This window comes from Leptonotus elevatus, chromosome 18 (genome assembly GCF_054856555.1).
Source record: "Leptonotus elevatus isolate MCC_2025b chromosome 18, RoL_Lele_1.0, whole genome shotgun sequence".
Classification (NCBI taxonomy): Eukaryota; Metazoa; Chordata; class Actinopteri; order Syngnathiformes; family Syngnathidae; genus Leptonotus; species Leptonotus elevatus.
In genome coordinates, this window is record NC_141256.1 from 4654194 (window position 1) to 4682082 (window position 27889).

Sequence of the window (27889 nt, forward strand, 5' to 3'; positions counted from 1 at the left end):
TTCACAAAAGTCACCATATTAACATGAAAATTGCCCTCCAAAGGACCCGGGGTTTCAGTGTCAATGACATCTTTTTTTAATTTCACTCTTTAAAAAAAAAAGAAAGAAATGAAAAGGGGGCAGAAAGAAGAACAACTTGTGATGTCTGCCCTTGATCGACACAAAATGAATGACATCAAGCAGCCAAGACGTTTTCAACATAGCAATTTTACAAATTTATTCAACAGCATGTTTTTATGCTATATATATATATTTAGTAATTGGGCTTTTATACATTTAAAGAAAAATACTGATTTGGTTTTACAATCCAAATTGTTCCACAAACTGACACCTTGAATTCATCGTAAATTTTGTTTTCTGTGTTTAGTTTTGGAAAAAATCACTTTCCCTTTTGTTAAATCTGATTTGCCTGTTATTTGGTAAAATTTCATCAATTGATTCATTGATTCTCCCTATTACATTCCTGGTGTGTTTAGTGTAAAACTGCTGCAATGCATTCCCAGTTTGAATATTTCCTTTAGCAAGAAATGCTTTCCTGAATGTCTACACTTTATGAAGGTTTTTTTGGGCGGTTGATGCAGCGCATTTACATGAGAAAGGTGTATGTTTCCACTATAAAGTAAACGCCATTGTCTTTATAGGCATTAGACACTGCAGTGATGCTCCCGAGTCGCAGACCAATGGGTCTAATTGTGGAACTGGCCACTAAATCACCTCGGACAAGATGGAGAGCACACAAAGCCCTCACCTTGAAATGACAGAAGATGTCCACTGGTCAGTATTAGCTTTGACTTTTTCGGAAGTGTGGTTGTTTTTTTCCCCCCATTCTCAAATAACATTCTAATCCAGCTACAACAGTGAAAACAGAAACATACAGTAAGTACACCGCGGATGAAGCCAAGTAATCAGAAAAGTACACAGAAAAGAACTACTTCTATCCATCCAATCTGTTTTCTTTACTGCTTATCCTGTTCATGGCCACAGGGAAGCTGAGTGGTGGTGTATACACTGGCCTGATCGTTACAGGAGTGACACATTGAGACAGACATTTACACTCTCAGTCAGATATGCAATTTGTAACAATAAAGAACTGTATTAGCCCACGCTTACGACTACTCAATGCCATTTGGTGTCACGTGTTACAACATCTTGCCATGATTCTGGTTGTCACTTGCTGTGACACTTGTTCAGACTTGTACACAATTTTAGGTGAGTCTTTGAAAGGCATATACGATTCTTGAATGGCCAACCAACCACGAGTTAATCAGGAATGTTAAATAAATCAATTGATTCTAAAAATAGATCTGCCATGAGATACAGACAGCAAAACAGCAACACTGTACATACAGTATTAACTTTCAATCAGTCATACAAAGACAAGCGATTATAAAATCTTGAGGCAGACATCTTAACCAGTGTATTCTAATTCAGAGAGAGCATTCCAAGTATCTCTGAGTCGATGGTTAAAGGATGATGACATTAATTTAGATGATATCATGATTATTATTATTTTATTCAAATGTGGGGACCTATTTCCGTGCCCAGCTCAAGTCTAGTGCACCTGCGCCACTACTTAGACCTGGTTTTACCCGGTCTAAAATCGAGACTACTTTTTTTTTCAAAATTGCCAGATGTGGCGGCGGGGTGGCACGGCAACCCCAAAAAGACGTAGCACGTCTATCGAATTTATAAACACGCTAAACTAGACTTGACCCGACATAAAAATGACGATACACTCATTTTGAAGCCGAGCGCACGGGCGCCTGTCTACGTAAATAGAGTGCATGTTTTCAAATGTAGAGTTTTTAATCATTGTGTTGCCAGTTATTACCAATAAATGATTTCAGACTGATTTTTGTGGGATTTCATGCAAAAAGTTATCTAACATAATTTGAAGGAAAAAAAGCAATAGAAGTCACTCTTAACTTGAATAATGAATGGCAATCATATGAATGCAAGATGTTGAATTTATTTAACATTCTTTATTGTAACACTAGCGTAAAAAGATCTTAAACACAAGTAAGAGTAAAACATGAAAACAATAAAACTATTAATTTTAACTTTTATAACAATGATGCGATGAAATATGCTGGAGTATTTCTATTACTCTTCTCATGTTTTTCTCTCAACATACCTTGTGACTGTTTGGCATATGTCTCGCAAAAAGCCGAAGAAAAATCAAATTGTGCATGGTTAATATTCCCTGAACTGAGGTCACATGAATTAGTCTGAGATGTTATATATACTATATATATCTGAAGTTTTGAGTAACTTTAGATGTGTATGTATTTTTTTTTATTTAATAAAAAAAAATTATATTTAATCTCGAGTTGTACAACAAAGATGTACATTCCTTTTATGATATAAGTAATCTTAACTTTTCATATGCTTTCTTACCAAATTTACAGTTTTTAATTATTAAATGCACAAACTCCTAATAATAACCTGTGAACACATCATCGTATCATTTACTGTGCTACTTTCTGGAGGTTTAATGTGGTAACATGCCAGCCTGCAAAGCAATTACACATTTCGATTCAAGGCTATTTGTGTTTCTAATCCGTGTAGATAATTACCATATCATGACAGCTCTGGTTTGTATGCAACATGTTTGGAACTGCTTGGGATGCCTGCCCAAATAAACATATTTTTTAATCATTATGATGTCTAAAAGAAATCGTATTAGTTGTCATTGTGTCGAACCCTCAACAGCAATAACAAAACAGTAGTAATCTGTTATGAAACCTGCAGATTTACGAGTTGAAAAAAATATATATTTTACAAGATCTTATTGCCGTCATGCTTGTGACGCTGCCAAGAGGCTAGACTGAGACGGTCTTAGTGCGGCACAGTGCCAAGCTCAACTTCACCCTTACCGTTGTCAAGCTAATCACTGTCTTGGCCAAAAGAGGAAACGTCGAGGAGCCGGGCCGTGGACACCGGCGATATCAATGACAGGCAGACCTATAAACGGCCGCTTGCTCCTCTTTGGTCCTTATCTGAGCAGCAGTGAGGGCTCTTGTCTATAAGCGATTCAGCCATCACTATCAACCACCAACAGGTACACAAGAAGCATTCACACTTTTACTGGGCGCTAACGTCAGCTCAAGTTAAAAAGGGAGTTGACGTGTGGTGTTTTGGTAACACAACTGAAGTCATAATTGTTGATTCTGCCGGTGGTATTGATGATGAGGAGGATGATTACCGTATTACCTTTCATTTACTTTACTCCAAATCGTACCACACATTTATGTAAAGGAGGCATGATGAGGTTGAATTATATCTGAAGATGGACTTGCATGTTTTGTGAGTGCTAACTGGTCTCATTTGTTGGATTTCTGCATGCTTGAGAGTTTGATCAATGCATTTTGAGAGTTGGGATACCCTTCCATCATCGTAAATCCGTCAATATTTCAAGCTGAACCAAACTGTAATTGTTAATCCGTCAACGTTATTTTAACCGGGCATCCGTCATTGCTAAATTTCATCCGCTATTTTAGGACCGACAGTAAATTTCATGGTCGTAGTCAGTCGTCAGTCCATCAACGTTAGTTTCCGTCATGCTAAATTACATTTTGTCGCAACTATTTTCCGCTTGACATACTTGTTACTATTCTTTTCCTCACTAATGTCGCCATATATAGTATGTGAACAAGGTCAAAATTGAAGGAAATACTGTAGCGCATGGCCAAGACACCCCCTGGTTGGGACCCCGTTAGCTTGCCTGATGCAAAATGGTGCACTGAAGGACTACTTAGCGGTCTAAACAACGTGCCTGATGTCAAATAAACGAACCGAGAAAAATGTTTCAAATTTGCGACTTTAGAAAGTGGTAGATTTGCGAGAAAAAAAACTCTGAAACTTAGGACAAATACATGTAGTGTAGCTATAGTGTAAAGACAAAATATAAAAACCATACGAACAAAACAACATACACAACATTCAAGCAACAAAAGCAACATAAGAAAGTTTCACAGTGTTTCACCCAGTCATTAGCTACACATTTACACATACAAGGAGTATGTGAAAAGGAGTAAGAAGAAGCATAAACTTATCAGGTCCTACCCCTTTTAACATACGTTTCACAATAAATAGTAGGTATGTATAGTAAACAAAAAACACATTGAACAGTGTACCTTATGCATATATTGTCATACTTTTACATATACATATATATTTTTTCCTTATCAATAGCAACAATACTAATAATAATACAATAATAATAATAACATCAATCAATGTTACTTTTCATTGAAAAGCACTTCTTCTTCGCTATACTTTTCAAAAATGTTGACTTTAGGTACTTTATAAAGTCGCAAATTTGCCACTTTAAATTTGCAAGTTTTTGTCTCGGAATATTGCCCCCACCTACTAAAAAAATATATATATTTATACATGGCCCTATTACACCGTAGTACAATCCAGATTTTCATCACATTTTTATTGATTATTCTTTTGTGTTTTTCAAGTTGTTTCTGTGATCTTCAAAGATCTTCAATGTGTGTAAATGGACTGCTTGGGGCTATGGTAAAGGTAATTACAGCCTGTGAAACACCTGTTTTTTCCCCTAAGGAGGAAATGAATGAGTTTATTTGGGGGGAGATATTTATTTGTTCCAGTCATACTTGCCAAGTCTCCTGTTTTCCTAAGAGACTCCTTTATTTTAATGCCCTCTACCAGTGTCCTTCCGACATCACATTTCTCCCTTTTCCCGCCTATATTTGGTGCTTGTTTGGATTAAAAGTATAATTGTGGGTGTTTTGTTTTCACCTGTGAAGTTGCACCAGTTGACAGTTGCGCCAGATTTGTCACAAGATCCAGAAAGAAGAAAGCACTCTGATTCTGACGTCAGATGAGAAAAGACGAGGGTGTAGAAGCGAAAGTAAGGGGCGGGCATGTCTATATTGCAAGATTTGCTCTGGCGACTTCTCTGTTGAGCATTGGGGGGGCATACTAATGTCATGTAGCGAGCACAAAGTGGAGATGAGAAACAAGCTGATGTCGAGGACATGCTTTCAGAAGGAACATCAAGTGCTATTTTCTGTTCTGAAACGAAGAGCAAAACAATTTGTATTCTATGATGTTGTAAATTGGTCTGTAAACAACATCTGAATCATAAACTACATCATTGATCAGTGGCGTAATGTCACGGAACATACAATTATTTTTAACTTAAATTTCCTGTGTTATTGTGAACAATTTTGAATGTGATTAGTGATATTTGAAGTTATTTAACATGTTCTGTTTGTGTAAATATAAAAGGGCTTGGTATCGATTTGAATCTCCTCAATCGATTCGATTTCAATTCACAAGAGTTCAGTTCGATTCTATTTCCGATTCGATTCACTTCAATTCAATCTGATATTGATTAATTATGAACATCAATTATTCTTAAATATCAAGGACATGATTAAAAACTCCCCAAATATTAAATTCCAAATTAAATTTTGCTGAGGCAGTAACTGCTTAAATGATTTAGTTTATTAATGAAAGTAACACTTAATTGTTAATATAAATAAATAAAAATCTGAATTGTCTTAAAGTGCTATAAGTCAGGTCTTTCATAAATGTAAGAAAATACTTTTAAAAAAAAGTGTAAAAAAAAGGGCCTTTAAAATTAAATTCTCTTATGAATTTATGCCGAAAAGAGATAATAAAATAATCAATTCATGGTTTTATGACTCGATATCAGGCTCGAAAAGGAAAATCAATACGATATCAATTATAACAATTTTTAAAACCCACCCCCAAAAAATAACCGCCAAATGTACTTGACAATAAAAATGTTAAACATGTCCTTGCAATAAATAGAGAAAAGCACTAATAATAAATCATCATAAAATAATAATCATATACAACAACTGGCCACTACATTGGGATCACTTATAAACTTTGAAAAACTGACGATAGACTTTGAGAGTCCATCACTGATGGACTTCTGTTTCTCTGACGACTAATACTATGTTCAGTCTGAACATGAAATATCGTGTGTGTTTGTTCAGAGGAGTGACAGAGGGAGGCATGGCTTAGTGGTAGAGTGGTTGTCTTCCAACCCAGTGGTTGTGGGTTTGATCCCCAACCATTGTGACAATGTGGAAGTGTCCTTGACTAAGATACTAAACCCCCAGGTGTGCTTGTGCTGCACCATCAGTAGGTGAAGCGCTTTGAGTGCCTTAACAGGTGGAAAAGCACTTTCCAAGTGAAAGACCATCTACCATTTACACTGTGATTGCTTTGAGGGGAGAAGAGGAGGGGCTCCTTCACCTCCGACAGAAAAAAAGCTTCAATATTGCTAGCCAATGTGGGAGCAGGTGGTTGTGTTATTACGTTGGATGCTAAATGCTATCTTGGTTGAAAGTTCAGCAGCTGAACAGGTCACTGCACTCACCAGTTACCCCATCTTGCTCAGTCCCAGACTGGTGGGTGTGTTTCAGTGATTTGTTTGCTCTGCATTTCATCATTACCTGTATGAACGGGTAATAAAACAATTTTTTATTTTTATTTTGTGTGTGTGTTTTTTGTGTGCTTTTGTGTCATTTCTTGCATACTTGTCCCAGTTATGATATAAAGGATTTCTTCATTGAAACATCTGGTGGTTATCAGGCCTGGGTGTGGCCAGTGAAATTTAACTTTGTTTGACAAACGCTATGCTTTAGGCAACGAACAAGACGGCGGCAGTTACTTTTCACATAAGGGCAGATTTTATGTTTACTTAAATAAAATTAGAATTAAGGAATACACCTTGTATTTAAACCTGGATTGTCATGGTGAGATTATGAGATATTAAAAATAGCCTAATCTGAAACATCTAATTACGACGGTGTATTAGGGCCATGCATAATTGAAAAAAAAGTGGCAAATTTGCGAGTTTATAAAGTGGCAGATTTGCGAGAAAAAAACTCCTACGAGAAATACACGCAATGTAGCTAGGTGGTTAATGGAACACTGTTTATAAAATAAAAAGGCAGGATGGGACAGATTAGTTCTTAAATTTAAACTTTACTCGTCATTTACAGCAGCTCGAGCAACAACACTTCCTGATCCCCTATCAGCTGACTAACATTAACCAATCAGATGCTAGCATACTTTAGGTAAATGCTAGTGAATGACAGAGTGCAGCAGATTCGATACATCAACTTAGATACTTGTACAAAAAAAATACCGAAATGTATGAACGTGTAAATAATAATTCTGGAAACATAAATGTATAAGTAAATATACATTTTAACAAATTAACTTAAATGCTTGATTGTCCGGATGTGGACCTTCGCAAAGCGAGGCGTCTTTGTCGCTGGCAGTACCCAACACTTCAAATATCTTATGGTTAATCTCTGCTAAAGCAATTACTATCTCCTTATTTGGAAACCCGACCGATAAGTATCGGCACAAACAGTCGAGTAGTACGCTACGTGCAGTTCTCATAACTTTCTGAGTTTTTCTCTCGCAAATTTGCCACTTTATTAAGTGGCAAATTTGCGACTTAATTTTTTCCTCTGAATATTTCCCCTGCCCTCTATAAAAAAATATATTTATACGTGGCTCTTACACGCCGTCGTATCTAACTGTGATGAATATGCGGAAATAAAAAAAAATGTTTGCACCTCAGCGTATTAATGTTGCATTTTATCAGAGTGGGGGTAATATTTCAGGTATCAGGATATGCCACCTCACTATGCCGAGTCTTAAGCATTTGTCTCCAAACCACGTATGCTACTGTATATTGCACCATTTCAGTTTGTTTTTTTTCGTGATGGCAAAAAGGAAAAATGTGATAGCAGTGTTTCTCAACACTGGTCCTCGGGGCACACTATCCATTCTATTTTCCATGTCTCCCAATTGCAACGCAGGTGAGGATCATTATCGAGCTTCTCCAGAGCTTGCTGATGAGCTGTCATTGGAATCACCTGCGCTGGGAATTGGGAGACATGGAAAACAGGCTGGATAGTGTACCCTGAGAACCAGAGTTGCGAAACACTTGACTATAGCGCTAGAATAGATTGGTACAACACAGTACAACAGTACAGTACAACACAAAGTCTGCTGCTTGGTAACTCACTCGGTAAATGATCAACATAATCCTACTTTTACATGTTTACCACTGCACCACTCAATTTACCAAGCAGCAAGTTACAGTCAATTTGTTTTACTTATTTAATTTTGGTCTTTATATGATGAATGTCTTGCTCACATTTTCAAGAATTACTTGATTTTGGGTTATGCACTCCAGAGACCCAACTATTTGTATACAATCATTTTCTATAATAGATTGCCTTTGGAGTAAAAAGAAAACAATATCAGTCATTTATTGTCACCTCCCATTATGTTTGAGCTGAACCAGGAAGCGTCTGCCTTTCCTAACATTATACACAATGGAGCTCTAATTAATGTCATGGCTAAATATATCTGTCCTACAATCACACCCATCGCCATTGGTGGGTCATAGGGGTCCGTGCCCCGCCCACCAAGATAACTTTTTATTATTATATTTTTCATTGTAGCTCATTTTGAGTTTTAAAATACTAATGTTGAGTTAATCACTAAGATATTAAAAATATGAAGAAAAAGTGGTGTGATTTTGTTTGACTGATGGACAGTCTTATCTGCAACAGCCATCACGGCCTTAACTGAAGATAATGTTAGATACGCTGGCTTATACGTGACGAATACGTCAATGTTGGCAGGCAAGGGTCATGTACATTTTTCGGAGTGAAGCTGCAAGTTTTTTTGTTTGGTATTGGGTACTGCGGCAACATGTATGTATATTGTAAATAAAGAATTCCGAGGACTCTGGCGCTGCACACACGACGAGCGTACGACAAGTGAGAAAGGACATGCTAAACTAAAGAAACTAAACTAATGAACTAAAGAAACCACTGTAGCCACATACTGTTTGTACAACGGTGTATTAGGGCCACATATAAATATGTATTTTTTAGAGGGCGGGAGCAATATTCAGAGAAAAAAAACCTCTCAAATTTGCCACTTTATAAAATATTTAGAAAATCTCGTAAATTTGCGAATTTATAAAGTGGCAAGTTTGAGACTTTATAAAGTGGCAGATTTGCGAGAAAAAAACCTCTGAAACATACGAGAAATACATGTAGCGTACTACTCGGATGCTTGTGCCAATACTTTTCAAATAAGGAGATAGTAATGGCTTTAACCATATCATGTTAAGCATTCGCACTTTGAAGCGTTGGGTACTGCCAGCGACAAAGACGCCTCGTTTTGCGAAGGTCCGCTATTTAAATAAAGATGCATTGACTTGACATCCTGAGGATCAAAGCTTTTAAGTTAATTTGTTCAAATAAATATTTACCTGTACATTTGTTTCCAGAATTATTATTTGCACATTCATACATTTTGGTATTTTTTTGTGCAGTAGCTAAGTTGATGTGTCAAATCTGCTGCTCTCCGTCATTTACTTGCATTTACCTAAAGTATGCTAGCTTCTGATTGGTTAGTGTTATTCAGCTGATCAAGGGATCAGGAAGTGTTGTCGTTCTAGCTGCCGTGTATGATGAGTACAGTTCTGCCTTTTCATTTTATAAACCGTGTCCCATTAATTACCAACGAATCCTCAAATTAGACTATAGCTATGCTACGTGTATATCTCGTAAAAAAAATTCTCAAATTTGCGACTTTATAAAATGTCAAATTTATAAAGTGGCAATATATGCAAGTTCTTTTCTCAGAATATTGCCCCCGTCCACTAAAAATATATATATTTATCCGTGGATCTAATACGCCGTCGTACGTTTGAGCATCTAATATGAGGTTGGATTTTGCTTTCCTTTTTTCATTATAATTCTGCTGCAGAGACCATTCAAACGTTCGAATTAAAATGGCTGCTATGAAAAAGCTTATGAAAGGAAGCGGTGGCCTAATAGTTTTGCACATTGTTGTGTCACAGCACAACCAAATGAGCAACATTGAGGGGAAAAGAGCACGACAGAGCTCATATAACATTATGTACCAGGGGTAACTAATATAATATGATTCTTAATAGCCTCCATTCAAAGTTCTCGTGGCAGTGCACTTGGTTTCCTAAATGTCCTTCATGAGTCACCTGCCATCTTCAGATCTGGGCTGGCTGCATATGCGCTACCCATTGACTCTGCTCCATTAACTGACATTCATAAAACACACAATTGCCATATGGAGTGTGCCATTAGCACCAACAAATTGGCTTCCATGCTTTGTCCAATCTCTTTATATTTTACATCTGTTTTTGTTGTAATGATGTGACTGTGAAGTAGCATTGTTTTCCTCAACTTTGTTGCCGGGCTGGTGTCTACGTTGTGGGTTTTATGGACACCTTAGCATATTTTTAGAGTTCCATTAGTTGCTCAATGAAGACGAAAACCGATGGCGTAGGCACTGCTGGCTACGTCAGCACGGGCCATGCCGGGTGTGAGTTTATGTGTGTGTGTGTGTGTGTGTCTACCCGGTTCGTACGTAACAGATTGGGGGAATCACCCCACTCTCACTATGATGATGTTTGAGGGGGAGGAGGTTTGGTGCTGAGCCAGGAGGGAAGGGGTGTGCCTTTATAAGAAGCCTCAGAGGAGGTATGTGTTCAGTTGTTGAAACCCTTAGCCTAAGGATACAAGCTGAGATTACAAACTCCCTTGTAGCCACTGAAGAAGCACGCTGAGAATATCGCGACGCCACAGATAAAGGTAGGGAAGTTTTTTCCCCCATTTGTTGTAAGACTTTCTATATTGTAGACCTAAAGATGGTGTTTGTCCCCCCCCCTAAAAAAAACTTTTAACAGCTTGATGTCTCCTGCTTGTAATTGTGGATAATCGATCTCAGGGGAATGTTGTTGCCAACGGATAATCATCTTTAATGTGTTTTTTCTGCTTCTTTGGTATAAAGCTTTTTGGGATTTTGTCCTCAGAGGGGATTTTTTAAATAACCATCTGCACCTGGGTACCATTCCATTTCGGGGAGTGTTGTTTTTCTCCACTACTTCATTTGTCTCCCTGTTGCGCTTATGGTGCCATCTTCACCCTCAGCAGCACCCACACCACAACTGGTTACTACGTAATTAACTAGATAGTCCCACGGTGTGCTGAAATGGCACTTAGCAGCACTTTGTACTGGGCTCAGGCGTAGATGACTTGGATCCAACTGTAGTAACTGTTACACAAAGAAAGTGAAGGAGGTAGTGACTACATTTGCATATTAGCATATATTATATATATAGACATATATTTGAAAGAAATCATTATATTTAGGATTGCATCAAAGGAAAGTGTTTTTCTATTTAGAAACTGAGACCGGCTCAACAGTTCCTCTGCTGGTTACAGCAAATAGTGCACTCTATTTTGCCTCTGCTTGAATACGAGATTAATCAACAATCAGTTCAACAACAGAATTCTTAATGAGCAATTAATCTGCACATTGATTATTTTGCTCAAGGAGTATGTATGATAGAAACAGAAAGGAATTATGATGAGCTAATTATGGTAATATAAAACTACACTTTGGAAACATTTGATCTACAAGCACTTTTTGCAATAATGAAATCCTGCTAGAGTCCTGTGTTTGCAATATGTTAACAGTCATAGGGATTCGTGAAGAATTGCCAATTATCATGATATAAAAACACATTTCAGAAATTCCACCGAGCGTATATGCAATATCTAACACAGGGATTATTGCAGAATTACCAGTTATAGTCATATTGCACTATTTTTTGGCAACGTTCATCTTGTAAGTAGTGTGTAGTGACACACAGAAAGTAATAAAGAAATTCCAATTATGATAATACAAAATTACATTTTGGAAACATTTCTCCGATATGCAGTTTTTACAATTTAAGATACATTTTCGGTAAGCGGCTTTGCTATTTTGACTGATGCTTAAGTATTGCGTGGAATACTTAACAACATAAGACAAAGGAAACCTTCCAACATATAGGAAAGAAGCTCAAGAAGGGAATCACTCAAATGCTGTTATTATGCTAAGCGCATGGCAATGATGATTTTAATGATAATGGTAATGAATGTGCATAATCTTGGGCTATTATCAGTGAAGACGTTAGTCGCGCAGACGAGGGAGAAAATGGGGGGTTAATGTGGCATTCACAGATAAATGACTGCAGTGAGGAATTGTTTCATGAGGGATCAAGCGTGTTTACAGGACGCAGTGGATATGAAGCAGCCTTTTGGACATATGCAAGATGTATCTGTGTTGTCAAGCTTGTGCTGTGAAAATAACTTAAATGGGAAGTCAACCCCAAAAAGATTTCTTGACAATAATATGTTCTATGCAGCCCCACTAATCTAAAGATGGTATTCTGGTTAATATTGCATTAGTGGAATATGAGTTAGGCAGCAAAATCCAGCCGTTTTTTTAATCCATCTCAGGGGGTGGCCATTTTGGCGCTTGCTGTCAACCTAAGTAGACATCAGGCAACGACCAATCACAGCTCACCTGTTTTCTCACGCTGCGCTGTAATTGGTTGTTAGCAACATTGATGTCATCTTGAGCAACATTCATGTCTTCTTGAGTCGACAGCAAGTGGCAAAATGCCCCCCCCTGAGATGGATACAAATGAATGGATTTTGCTTAATAACTCATATTCCACAAATGTAATATTAACCAGAATGTCATGTTTAGACTAGTGAGGTCACACATAACATATTATTGTCAAGAAATGTTTAAGGTTGACTTCCACTTGAAGCAGCAGTTTTTATTAGGGGGCCATTTTGCCACTTGCTGTTGCGTGAAAATGACATCGCAGTTGCTCAGGGTTCAGATAACAACCAATCAGAGATCAGCTTCAGAAAACAAGTGAGCTGTGATTGGTCATTGCCTGAGCCCTGAGCAACTGTGATGTCATCTTCGCGCGACGGCAAGTGGCAAAATGGCCGCCCCCTGAGATGAATAAAAACGGCTGGATTTTGCTTCAAAACTCATATTCCACGAATGTAATATTAATCAGAATGTCATGTCTAGGCTAATGAGGTCACATATTATGTTATTATCAAGAAATGTTTAAATTAATTGAATCCTCTTTAAGAAATAATTTGAGGGAATTGTTTATATTATAATAACATATAGCACACATTAGTACAAAAACAACCATATCTGATTAGAGATACAAGCATCCAAATTAATGAAATTTTAAGGTCACGGACCAAAAAATAGGCGAAAAAAGATCATGTTTGTATATGACCCATGATAACAGGTGTTTTATTAATTTTGTGTTTTTTTTGTGTGTGTGTGGGGGGGGGGGGGGGGGTTGTTGAGTTCGATTTTAATGCTAATTAAAACAAAAATTGACATGCTAATTTCAAAATTGCAGTAATTTTTTTTCTTGCACATCAAGTTTTTATACCCTTAGATAAGAAAAGATTTCACTAATTAGCTGTAGTAAGACAAGCTGATTATACAATTTGGGTCATCTACAGCTACGTGGCCACTTGTTTGTGATAAATGTGTTTCTGTGTTAAATAAACATTGCAGTCATGCCTGTTTATGTCATATTTCATTGTATGTCAATATTTGAACATAGAACAAGCACATATATGTCAAGTACAGTATTTGTCATATTTTCTAAGAAAACAGGGATCTATAAATAAAAAAAACTGATTTTTTTGGACTCCACAGCCACAAATTAGTTAAAAGCAGCGGTCAGATCTTACTCTCCAAAAATGTGTTCCCCTGTGTAATCTTCTTACCGTAATTTGCCACATCTACTGTAATTGTCAGAGATGACATTCTGATTAATATTACATTTGTGGAATATGAGTTATGAAGCAAAATCCAGCCGTTTTTTATCCATTTAAGGAGGTGGCCAACTCGCCACTTGCTGTCGACTGAAGATGACATCGTAGTTGTTCACCTGTTTTCTGAAGCTGAGCTGTGATTGATTGTTACCTGAGCAACTGTGATGTCATTTTTAGCAAGTGGCAAAATGGCCGCCTTCTGATATTGATAAAAACTGCTGGATTTTACTGCTTAACTCATATTCCACTAACGCAATATTAATCAGATTACCATATTTAGACTAATTTTTTAGGTTGACTTCCCTTTTTAGGAAATCTGATGTATTGGACTCTGAGATCTGCAGACAAATCAATATTATAAGTGAAAATCTGTTCTCAATTGCTTACCTGGTTAAAGGAAAATAAAATAAAATAAATGTGAAAAATATTAGGAATGAGCGAGGGTATCGGGCCGATACCCGGCTTTCTTTCAAGTATCAGTACTTGGGATGGCGCCCTCTTGTGACCGTTTTACAACCAGGAACTTAAGTCACGTCTGTCAGATGGCCATTATCAATTAATTAATTTGTTTATTTAAATTCATTTTATTGTGAGTTCTACACCAAAAATGTATTCTATAAAGAAATGGAAAAAAGCTGATAGTACATTTCATTTCATTTCATGCAAAATGCTATATTGGGATGTTTAGGTCTTTCTTTAAAATTATCATTGTTTTTTGGGGAAATTTTATGCATCAAAATTCAAAAGTATTAGAGGTATCGTACTTGATATAGGTATCGCTGACTATCGCTGAGGTGAGTACTTGTACTGGTATCGTTCTGAAAAGAGTTACATAAAAGTCTCTGTCTTGGCTGCTCGGTACAGTACGACTCAGTCGATAAAAAGTCGAGATAACCTCCCTAAGCACAAGCAAATATATTATTATTATACTATATTTATTTACACTCGTGTGACAGTCAGGAATATTGAATTATTGAATTGAATATTGAATTCACATTACCGGTACTTGGCTTATACAGTTGATAATGGATTCATGATAGAGACGGTTTGACTCAAGCAAAACTGATTATTTAAATGTCTTTAATGTTTTTCTAGAGGAAAACATCAAATTTCAAACAAATTAGAGGTCGATTAACCTCATGGAAAGTGGAAAAAATGTGTGATTTGCTGACGATTTCTAAAAGTTTCATTACAGTATACACTCCTTGCCCCCTACCTGTTTGCTGAACCATTTGGCAGTCCATCTTTTTCAGCCTGATTCCTCACCATTGTAAAAGTCCAAAGTGGTCGATTGCTTTCCTGTGGCTGCTTGTCCAATGGATTCGTGCAAGTGTCAACGCAGCTTAACAGCAAACGAATCAATGGTGAAACCGTGTCAGCTGCCTAACGCTCTGCAGGATTTCTGCAATACACTGTGCCGGAAAATCACGCTGCGGACATTGGAGTATTGTCACTGGCACGTTGTCACGTATTTGCAAACCTGCTTGCCTTGTCATAGCTTAATGTTTTGCACTTGACAGAAGTCGGACATGAAATCCAACTCACATCCCCCACACGCATCTAAGACAACTCAATGCGACGTCAATGCATTTTGTTCCCTCCTGGTCATAGCAGCATATTATTTTGAGGCCATTAACACGGCGTCATGGGGGCTAAACGAGACGAGTGTTATTAGTGTGTGACTTCCTGTGTGTCCCCAACTATGAAGGACATATGTACTGCTGGGAATTAGATATCAACCAGTTAATCAGCAAGGTGAAGCTAGACTCTCATTTGGGACAATTGAGAACAATACTAATGATATGCTCAATTGATCTAATGGGAGTGCCAAACACAAAACAAGTCGGAATATACTATCTCCGCTTTAATTTAGTGCCGTTGAGTGTTAGTGTGTTATCGCCTATTTATCTAAAGCTGTCGTTTATTGTATTTCAGCTCAATTTGTTTCTTCTGTGATTAGCACAGGAGATAAGATGTTGCGGCGGCCAGTACTGTGATCCTTCCTGCTGATCTGGAGTCACATAAATTAAAATACGACAAAGGGAATTTAGAAGATGGTGTCTCTATTATGGAGGACCAAAACTGCCAAAATTAAAAATAAATAAATGACTAAATAAATAAATGAATGAATAAAAGTGAAAATAAAAACATATATAGAAAATAAAATTACAAATTTTGATAAATAAAATAAAATATAATAATAAAAATGCTCTGATATTTAAAATAAATATATAAATAGAATTAAATATTAATCAATCAATAAAAATGCTCGGATATTTAATTAAATCTATATATTTCTTTTTGTATTTATTTCAACATTTTTGTAAATTTTTATTTTTATTTTTTGAATCTCGTTTTTTTATTTACTTTTATTGAGTTATTTAGGGATATATATAATTTTTGTTGTTTCTATTTCCATTTATATTTAATTTTTGAATTACATTTTTTATAACATTTTTATTTTCACTTCTATTCATTTATTTAGTCATTTATTTATTTTTAATCTTGGCAGTTTTGGGCCTCGATACTATATATCTAAAGCTGCGGTTTATTGTATTTCAGCTCAATTTGTTTCATCTGTGATTGGCACAGGAGATAAGATGTTGCGGCGGCCAGTACTGTGATCCTTCCTGCCGATCTGGAGTCACATAAATTAAAATACGACAAAGGGAATTTAGTAAAATGGTGTCTCTATTGCATAGCATTGCACTTTATCACACATTTCTTAATGGGTGGCTATTAATAGTTTGCTCATGACGCCAGCTCTTTTTTTCCCCCTTTCCTGTCATGGTCTTCATAATTAGTTCTGCATCTGAGTGACAAATAGATGATGTGAGCGCTGCAACAGGCCAGGTAAGTACAAGTAATTGTGTGGGGCGCACACATCTAAATTGGGTTAAGAGCATTCTTTCAGATTAAGCATTTCAGCATCCTTCCTGAGAGGAAGGTCAATTGTAAGTGCACGTTTTCCGCTGTCGCACACTGTTTATCTTTGGCTGCACAGGCTGGATTACGGTGCTATGTGAGGTCATCCTGTAGTTTGATGGCTGCGTGTGTGTCTTTTTGATCAGTTTGTACAGGGCCACACTGTTTATACTGCATGATAGTTGCTTTAACAGGATAATTTTAATGAGAAATATGTCATTGGCAAAAATGTCCTTTTCTGCTCTGGCACTGTCAACACCGTTATCACTGTTCACAGGTGAATCATGGATTATTCTTCAAGTGCTTTGAGTACTTTGAAGGTCAAAAAGTAACATAGCCATTATTGCATTATTGCTATGTTGACCAAAAAAAGAAAGTGGTCAGACGAATGTGTGCAGTATGAATTCACATATTTAATGGAACGTATGGTGTTCCACAGGGTTCAATTCTGGGGTCTCTGCTGTTTTCGTTGTATCTGCTGGCCCTGGGTTTCATCTTAAGAAAAAATAAAACAGCGGTTGTTGTTGTTTTAAAGTGCTTTATAAATATAGATGAGTGATGGGAGTCAGTGTTCTAACTGCATGATTTGAGTAATTCTAGTCCAGCACAACTATCTATCTAGCAAAACTAAAAGAACACTACTTTAAGCTACATGGAGATTAATTCATGGTGAAGAGAGCCAAATTAAATGAAAAGGCCTCCCTGTTCATTTTGTTCACCAGTAAACCCTAAACCTATGTCTTGAATTTAAAAAAAACCTCCGATATTATTTTTCAATAAACAAGGTTTCGGTGAATGCGCGCAGGAAACTGGTGGGGTTCAGTACCTCCAACAAGGTTAAGAACTCTACTCTAAGTTATACTGTTAGTTATAGGCTGGCAACAATGCTCCATTATGCCAAAATAATGCTTTTTAATCATATAAAAATAGGATTTTCCCCCCAGACTGATACAAGTACTGTACTCAATGCTTGGCTATTCAGCGATACCAAGCACCGATACCACTAATTAGTACTTTTAAACCATACAATTTCTAAACAAACAAACAATGACAAATAATTTTAAAGAAAGACCTATATACTGTATCCCAATTTTTCCTTAAAATGGCATGAAATTAATGTATATTTTCTTGTTAAAGTTTTTCTATACGTTAAAGTTTTTCTATACATACACTTACAGAAATGGCATCTTAATGAGCATCTGTCAGACATGTATGCCTTTAGTTCCTGATTGTAAAATGGCCACAAGAGGGTGGCAGTTGTAGCAAGTACCGATACCTTGACACAAGACCGGGTATCAACCCGATACTGATGCCTGTATCGCTACTTGTCCATCTCTATACAAAAACACAATTTTCTATACGGGGTCAATACATTTTTATCATAAGTGCATGCTACTTTTTATGCATTTATTTTTTGCTGATAGACTAGATTAGTTAGGTCTAGATTGCAAACTAGGGGTCTCGAGCCACACGTGGCATCTGTCGTGACTTCAAAAAATATTTCATTTTAAATGACTTTGTTCATTTTTCAAATGTAATTCCAAATTTGTAGAATGCTTTTTTTCATTGCTCAGATAAAAAGCTACTCGGGCCCTGGTAGGCAAACCATAAATAAATCCCAGAAGAAACGCTACTGAAGAAAATAGTTTCATGCTAGTCTACGCGCGACCTGAACTATATTTAAAACAAACACCGCTCACGTCTTACAGATGACAGCTTAAAATAGTATGCGAAAATAATGACGATATCTAAATTAATGATGGAGCATAAATAAAATGTTGTGTTCCCTGTAGCAGTTTCTTAATACATACAGGTTACAAAAAATATATATATACTATGTGCAATTTTATCCTCACGGCCATTGTTGTTGTTGTTTTATTTTATTTATTTATTTATTTTATGATAGATGGCCAGTTGCTGACCCCTGGTCTAGAAGTATTTTGACAATGACTGAGTTTCCATGATTTCCCCCTTTATACACTACCATAAGATATAGAAAATACAACAATGAAGATTCAATTGAAATGTAGATTTTAAGATGTAATCCAGAGGTTTTACAAAAATATATGGTATTACTCAACCTAGTGGGAATAGTGCATTCAGGACCGAAATTTTAAATTGAAGTATTTTCAAGCAAGCAATAATTGAGTTGTGATTGAAAGAGAGCATGTGTCAGGACTCAGAGGACGGACTGATGAATCATCACAGTGCAAGCTCATAACAAACACTTCAAGTCGAAAGATTAGCAGTACAGCAAAGAAGGTGAAGTATTGCAACGCCCCAAAATTTCAGAAGAGATAATGGCCAGTTGCCAGGGTTTGGCATGGTTTTGATAAACTGTCAAAACTTTGAATGAGACGTCCATCCACTTTCTATACCGCTTATCTTCACTGGCATCTAATCACACCTGACTTTCGACATACACTCTGGACCTGGATGGAGTAAAATGAAAATAAGAGAGTCTCAAAAAGAAAAGACAGCATGAAACTGGACCCTAACTCAGCCCAAGGTTAACGGTCACCATAATGGAAAAGGATGAAACAACAAGTCACCAACATGGCTTTCCAGTCCATGATGGCCCTGTAATGAACACCAGAATCACATCGAACTTGTGTATCAAAACCGTCTCGAGGTGTTTTACAGAGAATGTTGCAGCTGCTCAAATAGATATGGTGTGATCAGATGGCAAAATAGTGAGAACTATTTTTCCTTGGAGGACAATACGGTTTATATCCCACAGAGATAATAGAGTGATTTGGCACTGTGGGACATCTCTCATGCAGTTTTCCAACAAATTTCCATTCGTTTTTTGTATTATTATTTTTTTATATACAACTTGTCGTCATTGGGTTGAGGGGTGAGCTAGACCCGCTGACTTTGGGTGAAAGGCGGACCTGGAAACACATGGCCCATTTAGACTATTTGCTCTCACTTATTCATCTTTGGATAATTCAGTCTTCAATGAGGCTAACATGCATGTTTTTTTTGTTTTTTAACTCATTCACTCCCAGCCATTTTCACTGAAGCAACCCCCTTCGCTCCCGGCTGTTTTACTGGATGTTGTCTGATTTTGCAAGGCCCACAGAATATTGTGTTCTATTGCTATAAAAACATGGAACTAAAAGAAAGATTAGAGTCTCTTCTTTCGTTGGGAAAAAGAAGCATGTTTGTATCTGTTTCTGTTTTGCAGCAATTAGCATTAGAATATAGCTATGTTTCATCATTATTCACAAACCTGTTGAAAACACTGGCAAAAAGAGCTTGTTGCAACCTGACCCTGGTTGATCTCGTATACTCTGCTGCCACCCGCTGGTAATTTTTATAATTACTACCATTGCTTTAAGCGACCTCTTCAGGTCAGAAGCTGCATCTAAGCCTTCTGTATGCTCTAGTATAAATATGTTTTTGGGAGTGAAGGACAAAGTATTAAAAAACATATTTATACGTTTTTGGGTTTGAATTAGTTAAATGTGGGAGGAAGTCAATATACTTGGAGAAAAATCGAGAGGTAGGCAAAGTATGACTCAAGTACAAAGAACAAGTAGTCCTCTAAATAATTGCCTGAGTCAGAGAATGTATTCAATAAAAAAAATACTCAAGTACTGAGTAACCGGTGAGTAAATTTTGATTTGTTTTTTACAGACTGCATGAATGTCAAATTGACAAAAAATATTACTCAACAGTTTCACTGTAAAACATTTATAAAAATAAAGCATCATAAACAAAGGCAAATTCAGCTTGGTTAGTTTTTGTAGGCTGACATTTTTAGCTAGACACAAATGAGCGCATGACAAAGCTGTTTTTTCTTTTTGTAGTCCTACCATCTATTTTAATAGTACTTATCCTCACTTGGGTCACAGGTAAGCAACATTTTACCAAGGAAGCCACTTCTGTGTGGGGTCATGTGGAAATTGTGCATTCATGTGACACACTGGTTTCGTTTGATTGGTCGAATGGAGTCAACTGTCACTAGATTTAGATTACTTTATTTGTCCCTAAAAGAGCAATCCCCACCAAGTAACAACCCGTCCAAGAAACATGAAAACAACAATGACCAAGAGGGGGAGAAATAATGGGAAGCCTGGTGGGTTGCCTTTCATCGCACAGAATTTCAAAGGTGTAAAAAAAAAAACATTAGGAAGGAGGAGGGGGAAAAACAAGGCTCAAGTGCTGTCCCTATAAAGTGTGAACCTGGAAAAATCCTCATGAGAACAAATTCATTAAATTATGAGGAGAAGAAAAGTAATTTAATAAAATAAACACGTTTTAGAAATTAAGTTATAATTATAGATTTCTTCAGGTGGGTCCGAACCAGAGTGGAGAAAAAGTAAAAAAAAAAGAGGAAAAAAAAGGGGAGGGAAAAAGAGTCATGAATCAGTATTATGATTGCAGTCTTTGTCTTTCTCTTGTCTCCTTTCACACATTAAACCAATCTTCCCCCAGCGTATTATCTCAGATCAACGCATTTTGATCAAGCGGTTACAGAATGTACGGCGATAAAACACTAATGAATCTCCTCGGGTTATAAGGAATTAATCAAGTAACGTTTATGACCCGTGGGATGTAAAAAGCAGAACGGGAATTCTACTAAAAAGTAACCACATCTTCTAGAAATGGCAGAGAACCTTCGCAATATGTCAATAGAGATGAGCGATCCCGGCCATTAATTCGTAGGTGCAGGAATGGAGAAGAGAAAGGTCGTTTTCAGGTAGATGTGGTGCAACATGAGCTTCTAAGTAGATGCAAACTAGTGAGCAAGAAGGAAACAAAGAAAGAGACACGGAGAGACCTCTAGCTTATCTGTGCATTAGCAGACTTCTTTGTGCCTTTCACTTGCATGCTGGCGACTAATGGACGAGATAGAGTGAGTCACAGCCCCCAAGCTTTTTCTTCTCCTGTCCCCGTTCTCCCATTCATGTCACCTTGCACACCCTCCACCCATTCTCACCCTTCATCACGGCTGCTGATGCTAATTTCAATCACTATTAGCTTTATTGACAACTTGTATAGCCCTGCTCAGACCCGACTCTTGAAAAGTTCCACATTCAAACACATCCCATTAGGCTCCCTTTTAAAGAAGTGCTTGGAACATACTTTGTAGGATACTTGTGTATTTTTAGTCTTAGACAAGGGGTGTACTCAGGAAAAGCAAAGTAAAAGCACCACACCAGTGGTCCTTGTATGAATGCTCTGATTGATTTTTGTTTTCAAAGGTAAAACAACAATTCCAGGGTCTTCGTTAACACTAATGGAGGCGCAAAGCAAGCATGGATGTTGTTGTGTGCTGTTTTGAGTCGGGGTAAAAGCATTAAGGTGATGGACGGACTATTTTGGAGAGCAGAAGGACATCCGCCTATTTGTTGTGGTCCATTTTCATTTTTCTTTTCTGTGCCTTTCATTTAGAAGGAAAAGCTTGCCTTATTAGTGAGTGTTGATCTTTTTTTTTTTTTTACTTCCCTAATGCAACTATGCCAGTAATGAGCTCCTCGGCTCTTGGCAAGCAAGACACAGTACTTGGTCTTGGAGCCTTGAGAGAAAATTATTGTGTAGTGGACACACTACAACAGCTATCTATCTATCTATCTATCTATCTATCTATCTATCTATCTATCTATCTATCTATCTATCTATCTATCTATCTATCTATCTATCTATCTATCTATCTATCTATCTATCTATCTATCTATCTATCTATCTATCTATCTATCTATCTATCTATCTATCTATCTATCTATCTATCTATCTATCTATCTATCTATCTATCTATCTATCTATCTATCTATCACAGTGGGGGGGGGGTGAAGTACAGAGCAGCTATAGGAAATGTAACAAGTTATGGAACAGCTGTCACAGTTGTCAGGTGACATTCATGACATTAAAAAGTGAAGAGTTTGCTGATAAACACCAAGACTAAAGCTTGCGTCTAAAGAATTGCTGTTTTGCTGTAATTTCTGCTGCAAAGAGGCTTTTTGGGAAACAGCAAATGTGCAAACTTGTCATAACAACTATTTATTATATGTTGTTATTCATTTAATGGGCTTGTCCAAAGTTATGCATGGAGCTCTGAGGAGTTGCATAGCAAGCATCTTCTAAATGACATGCCATGACCATTTTGGATGGGAGGAAACTTGTCTTGTGTGAAAAGAATCACATTTGGTAACCTATGTGGGTGTTCAAATTGGATCCTCCACAGTACTCAACACAATACTATAGATACAAATAATGACACTGACAACACATACTTAAAAAAAAAAAAAACATCTGATACAATTTTGAAATGAATATTAATAATTATTATTAATAAAACACACAATGAGACAAACTATCTCAGTCAGATGATAAATTCAAAATTGATTGATTGATGATGGATATCCTATTAGGTTGTTTTTTTTATGACATTGAACATCAAAAAGTATTAAACCACACAAGGGTTCGGGTTAGTCGTGGTTCCAAGTCTCATGTCAATGTACTACAATAGCACATGTCAAATGGTTCACAGCGTGCGTTGACACAGCTAAAGCATATGATTCTGATAAAAGTCGCTTGCCGCAGTGGCTTGGCTGGCGGTAAAACGTAGCGAGTCGGGACAATAGTTACTTCCGTGAACACGTCGTTGTTTTGGGTGTACGTCACTCGACGTGTGCTCTTTGCGCATGCGAGTCGCATCATGGGCGTGTTGCGTTCACATTAGATGTTGCATTTGTTTTTGTAATGTGAACGGTACATAAAAAGATCGGATTGGGCATCACGCCCTGCAGTGTGAACGTAGCCTGAGTTGTGTTTTCCATGTGTGGTCTTTTGTCAATCTCTGTGTCGTTAAGTTTTAATTGTGTCCACCTGTGCTTGACAACCCGGTCCCTTGACCAATCAGCTCTCTCAGCCATGTGTGTCTTGTCCAGGTGTCTCTCGTTTGTTTCTATTTAGTTCTTTGCTTTCTTTCAGTCCTGTGGTTCACTGTTCTTGTCACATCTTGTAGCTGTTGCTGAGTCTTTTATCTTGTTTTTGTACTTGTTATTTTGGGTTTTTATTTAGTTGTTGTTGTTTTTTTCAATAACTGTAGTATTTTGTTTGTGCTTTTGTTCTTGTTAAATTAAATTACCTTTTTCGAGATCACACTTGCCTTGCAGCCTTGTTTCCCTGCATTTGGGCCCACATCCAAACAGACTTGTGACAAGCATGTCCATTCAAATATCTGGGTATCTAGTATTCGCTATATTTAATTTCAATGGAAGGATTAACCATTCTGTATTCATTTACTGTGAGGGGAAATCTCAGGACACAGACAGATCCCCATTGAATCTCATATTCATAGTTATTGATTTACAGTCTTCATTCAATTTACCCAATATGCATGTTTTTGAAGTGTAACAGGAAAGCTTGCACAAAACCAACATACTATAAGCGGAGAAGGGAAAACTACAAACTCCACACGGAGATTGAAATCTAGAATCTTTCGTTGTGAGGCAGACCAAACTAAAACCCATAAAGAAAAAGTCCTCCGCCCCAGTTGATAAAATAAGCAAACCCACTCGTATCTTTCTATTACATTCGAGCACAACCCTAATTAACTGAAATACAAATAATAAATAAATAAGTACACTACAGTAAAAACAACAACAATGAAGACAGTGCACGGCTTTGTTTATTGATAATGTGGGCGAGTATATAAAAGCTGTCTTTGTATTGCGAAACGCATTCAAGCTCGGCACCAGCGTGAATACCGAGCCGGCCGGGTCACCGATTTGCTCATTAACTCGATCAGAGAGGACCACTTAAGGGAGAACACGGCAATATAAAATGGACTTAGTCAGCAGGCAGGTAACGAACATTCCAAATATTTCAATAGGCCAAACAGACATCTCCCTGACGATTTCCCATAAAGCTTTGCATGTGTATTTCTAAATGGACCACAGCTATTCGCTTATCTTTTCTTTTCTTTTTTTGAATATGCGCCCCAGTGAATCCATCAATATTCCGCCCACTCAGTTGCTTTTCTCTCACTCTCGATATGATGTACTGAGTGCAATATTATTGAGCCATTCCATCTCACTTCTCTGTCTTCACAGGAGTTTTTAAGACATTTGCAAGTGGCAATTTAACTACACTGCAGCCCATGTTGTAATTTTTCTTCTTAGTAAACTACTAATAATCAGCATGCACTCATATTAGATTACTGCAAACCGCAGTAAAATAAAATTAAATCTGGGTAAATAAAAACAGCACTTTCCCCCATCGAACACAATATATTTTATTTTAAAACAAAATATTAAACCATTACAAAAGAAACCAATATCAATGGTGAGCTACTTTTACAACAGACCCGTAGGCTACTCATGTTGTCCTTGGGGCAAACTAGTGCCTGTTGGCACTTAAAAAAAACGAAGAAGAAAAAGAGAATGCACACAGCAAAAAGCATCTGTTTGCAGTGTCTCGTATTGCGGCCTCCGTCCTCCTCCGTTATGCGTTGAGAAGATGGGGGGAAAGTCAAACGAAGGTGTTTAAATTCAAAGAGGTGGCTCGTTTACTCAACTCCAGCCATCATATTGTTCTGCTTAGGCGTCCCCTCAAATAAGAAAAGAAGAGCTCATTAAAGGTGAGAGCCAGTATTTGCTATTATTGAAACCTTGACTTTCTAAAACCAGAGTAAACTGTCAAGCTGGTTATCAACCCGTGCCTAATTTATAACTGCACGCCACAAATGAATAAATGTGTGCCCTGGAGGAGAATGTTCTTTGTGGAAATTTGTTTTTAAGGGAATTAATTCTAATTCTAAATTAATAGTTGATTACAACAAGAGAAATAATGCTCAAAGTTACAAAAATCGAAGCGTTAAAATTTTGGTGTTAATTTTTTCAGACTTGATTTCAACCCCAAAAGTGTATTTTTAACACTGTCTGATTTAAATGGAGATCAGTGTTGGAGTTATTTGACAGAGTTGATTTCAGATGAGGCGATACAACATCCAGTCATATTATTAATTTTTGTTGTTATTTGTTCAAATCAAAAGATATTGAAGCTAATTTATGTAATGGGTGTGGGTGTCCTTGCAATTGATAAAAACAAGTATAACTAATTTAATTATAATTTTAACACTCCTGGGGGTGAAACTAACACTAACCAGGTTGTTAAATATATCTCAGCATTGTTGCCTCTCTACTCCCATGGTGTTGTTAAGTAACTCTAGCAGTCTAAAATGGTTAACTATTTTTACAAAAAAAAAGTTAATTCAACTGTTGCGCTATAAAGGGGAGTGTGGGAGTCATCCTGGTATATCAGGATCCTTCATTAAATGCTAAAGATTGTGTTTCATCAAAAGATTAATGGTATTAATAATTTTCTAAATTGAAGTGGTGCTGATAATATATATTTTTATTCTAACATTATTATTATTATTATTATTATTATTTTAATAAAAACCTGCAACCTGTCTTCTGTGCACACAAGTGTGCGGTGGATGCAGCAGACATAAATTCAATATATCCCAATGTAAGTTCATGGCTGTGCATACTGTAAGTGGCATTTCACAAAACTGGAAGGAACAGAAAACCAAAATATTCTAAAATCCCAACATATTGAAGAACTATACAGTTAAATATGTCACTTCCCTCAGGACTAGTTAACAATGGTTGAGCATTTAGCATCTGTTTGATGAAAACACGCTCATAGGCATAATAAAATGAAAAACTACTGTGCTTACAGGCAAAAGCACCCAAAGCTCAACATTTGCTGAGCATTGCAGGCGCATGTGGTTTATCTTGTTTGTGATCCATAAACCAACAAGCCAGGCAGCTGTGTATGAGCAAAAGCAATTTAGAATGATCTGAGTGGCTCCCCCCCCCTGTATAACCTGTTATATTAGAAGGTATGGGGGCCACCCATATGATAGATGGGGTCTGAGGCCAGTGTTACCATTCTTTCATATATATATATATATATATATATATATATATATATATATATATATATATATATATATATAGTGTTGTCAAAGTTAAAGCGATAACTGATTAATTGATCACAAAAAATTATCACATTAATCATAAATTAACGTAGATTAATCGCACTATTAATTTTGACCATAGATTATCTTTTAGCGTGACAGTGGATGGCTACGTTTAAGGTAACGCAGGTTGTGTTTGAGCAATAAACATGACTACATTCATTAAAGTAAAGCATTTAATAAATGTTTGCGTATCACATTTAGAATATTTGTTTATGGCAAAAATATTGGGGTAATTTTTTTCCATTTTAAATTATGCAAGTAATTAACTGATTAGGAAAAGAGGCGGATGAGCGTGTGCAGTGGATCAAAAAAATGTTGAAGACGTCCTCATAATATTGAATGTCAAAAGAATTAACACATAAACGGTGCTCTTCAAATTTGGCCGGACAAAAATATTGATTAAAAAAGACTTTTTTTTATTAAGCGATTAATCGTGACTAATCAGAATTCCAAGATGTGATTAATCTAATAAAAAATATTATATATATTTTTATTTTTTATTTTTAACCCATCTTATAGTTTGTCAAGTAACTAGTTTTTTGACCAATTTTTGCTGCACAAATCCACTTATAGAAATGTATGACTTCCATTCAAGCATGTTGCTTCATGTGCGCTTAATTTTTTTTAAATAATATTCATTGCCTCGGGTTGCTCTCTCTGTTTATCATACAAACACTATCCAATTCCTGGTGTTGGCTGGACATTCTCCCACCACCAACGCTTGGACATAACAAAACAAAAAATATCATGCTAATAATCCCTTGAAACAGGAACTGATGCAATCCTGTGTAACTGCTTTATTTTTCATAGGCTGGACTTCCTTCCCCGACCCTATCGAGCGGTTGTTGGCCCCTCTTCTTGACTCCCCTGCCTGTCGGGCTCCTGTTTGTTCCTTCCTATTTGGGTGTGCAGAGCCATGAAGATCTCTCTGTGGTGCCTGCTGGTTCTGCTTTCATGTTTCTCCACCCCTGGACACAGTGACTGCCAGGGGGAGTGTGTGGCCTGTGGTCTGCTCCTGCAGCAACAGCAGCAACTGCATCAAGCCTTCGATACTATGGTATGTACGTGTTCTGCGTGTGTATGTGTGAAAGTTATTTTAGTTCACAAAAACATTTTGAGAAGAAGAAATTCAAATGAACATGCTTTCAAAAAATGAATATAACTGAAACGACATTAAAAGTTTACAAAACTAACATAAACTATGATTAAATGAAAATGT

At 36.9% G+C, this 27889-nt stretch overlaps 1 protein-coding gene across 2 annotated transcripts in view; it reads left to right on the forward strand.

Annotated features, from left to right (window-relative positions):
- The first annotated feature begins 641 nt into the window (after positions 1-641).
- pnocb (prepronociceptin b) overlaps positions 642-27889 on the forward strand; it is a 37813-nt gene continuing 10565 nt past the window's right edge. The window contains exons 1-2 of one of the 2 annotated variants that reach the window (XM_086061628.1): positions 642-774; positions 27481-27727. In XM_086061628.1, the coding sequence (XP_085917754.1) occupies positions 27587-27727 (141 nt within the window). In that variant the 5' untranslated portion in view covers positions 642-774; positions 27481-27586. Of the gene's footprint in view, positions 775-10560; positions 10683-27480; positions 27728-27889 lie in introns of those variants that run through there. The other variant, XM_086061627.1, reaches the window with a different exon arrangement.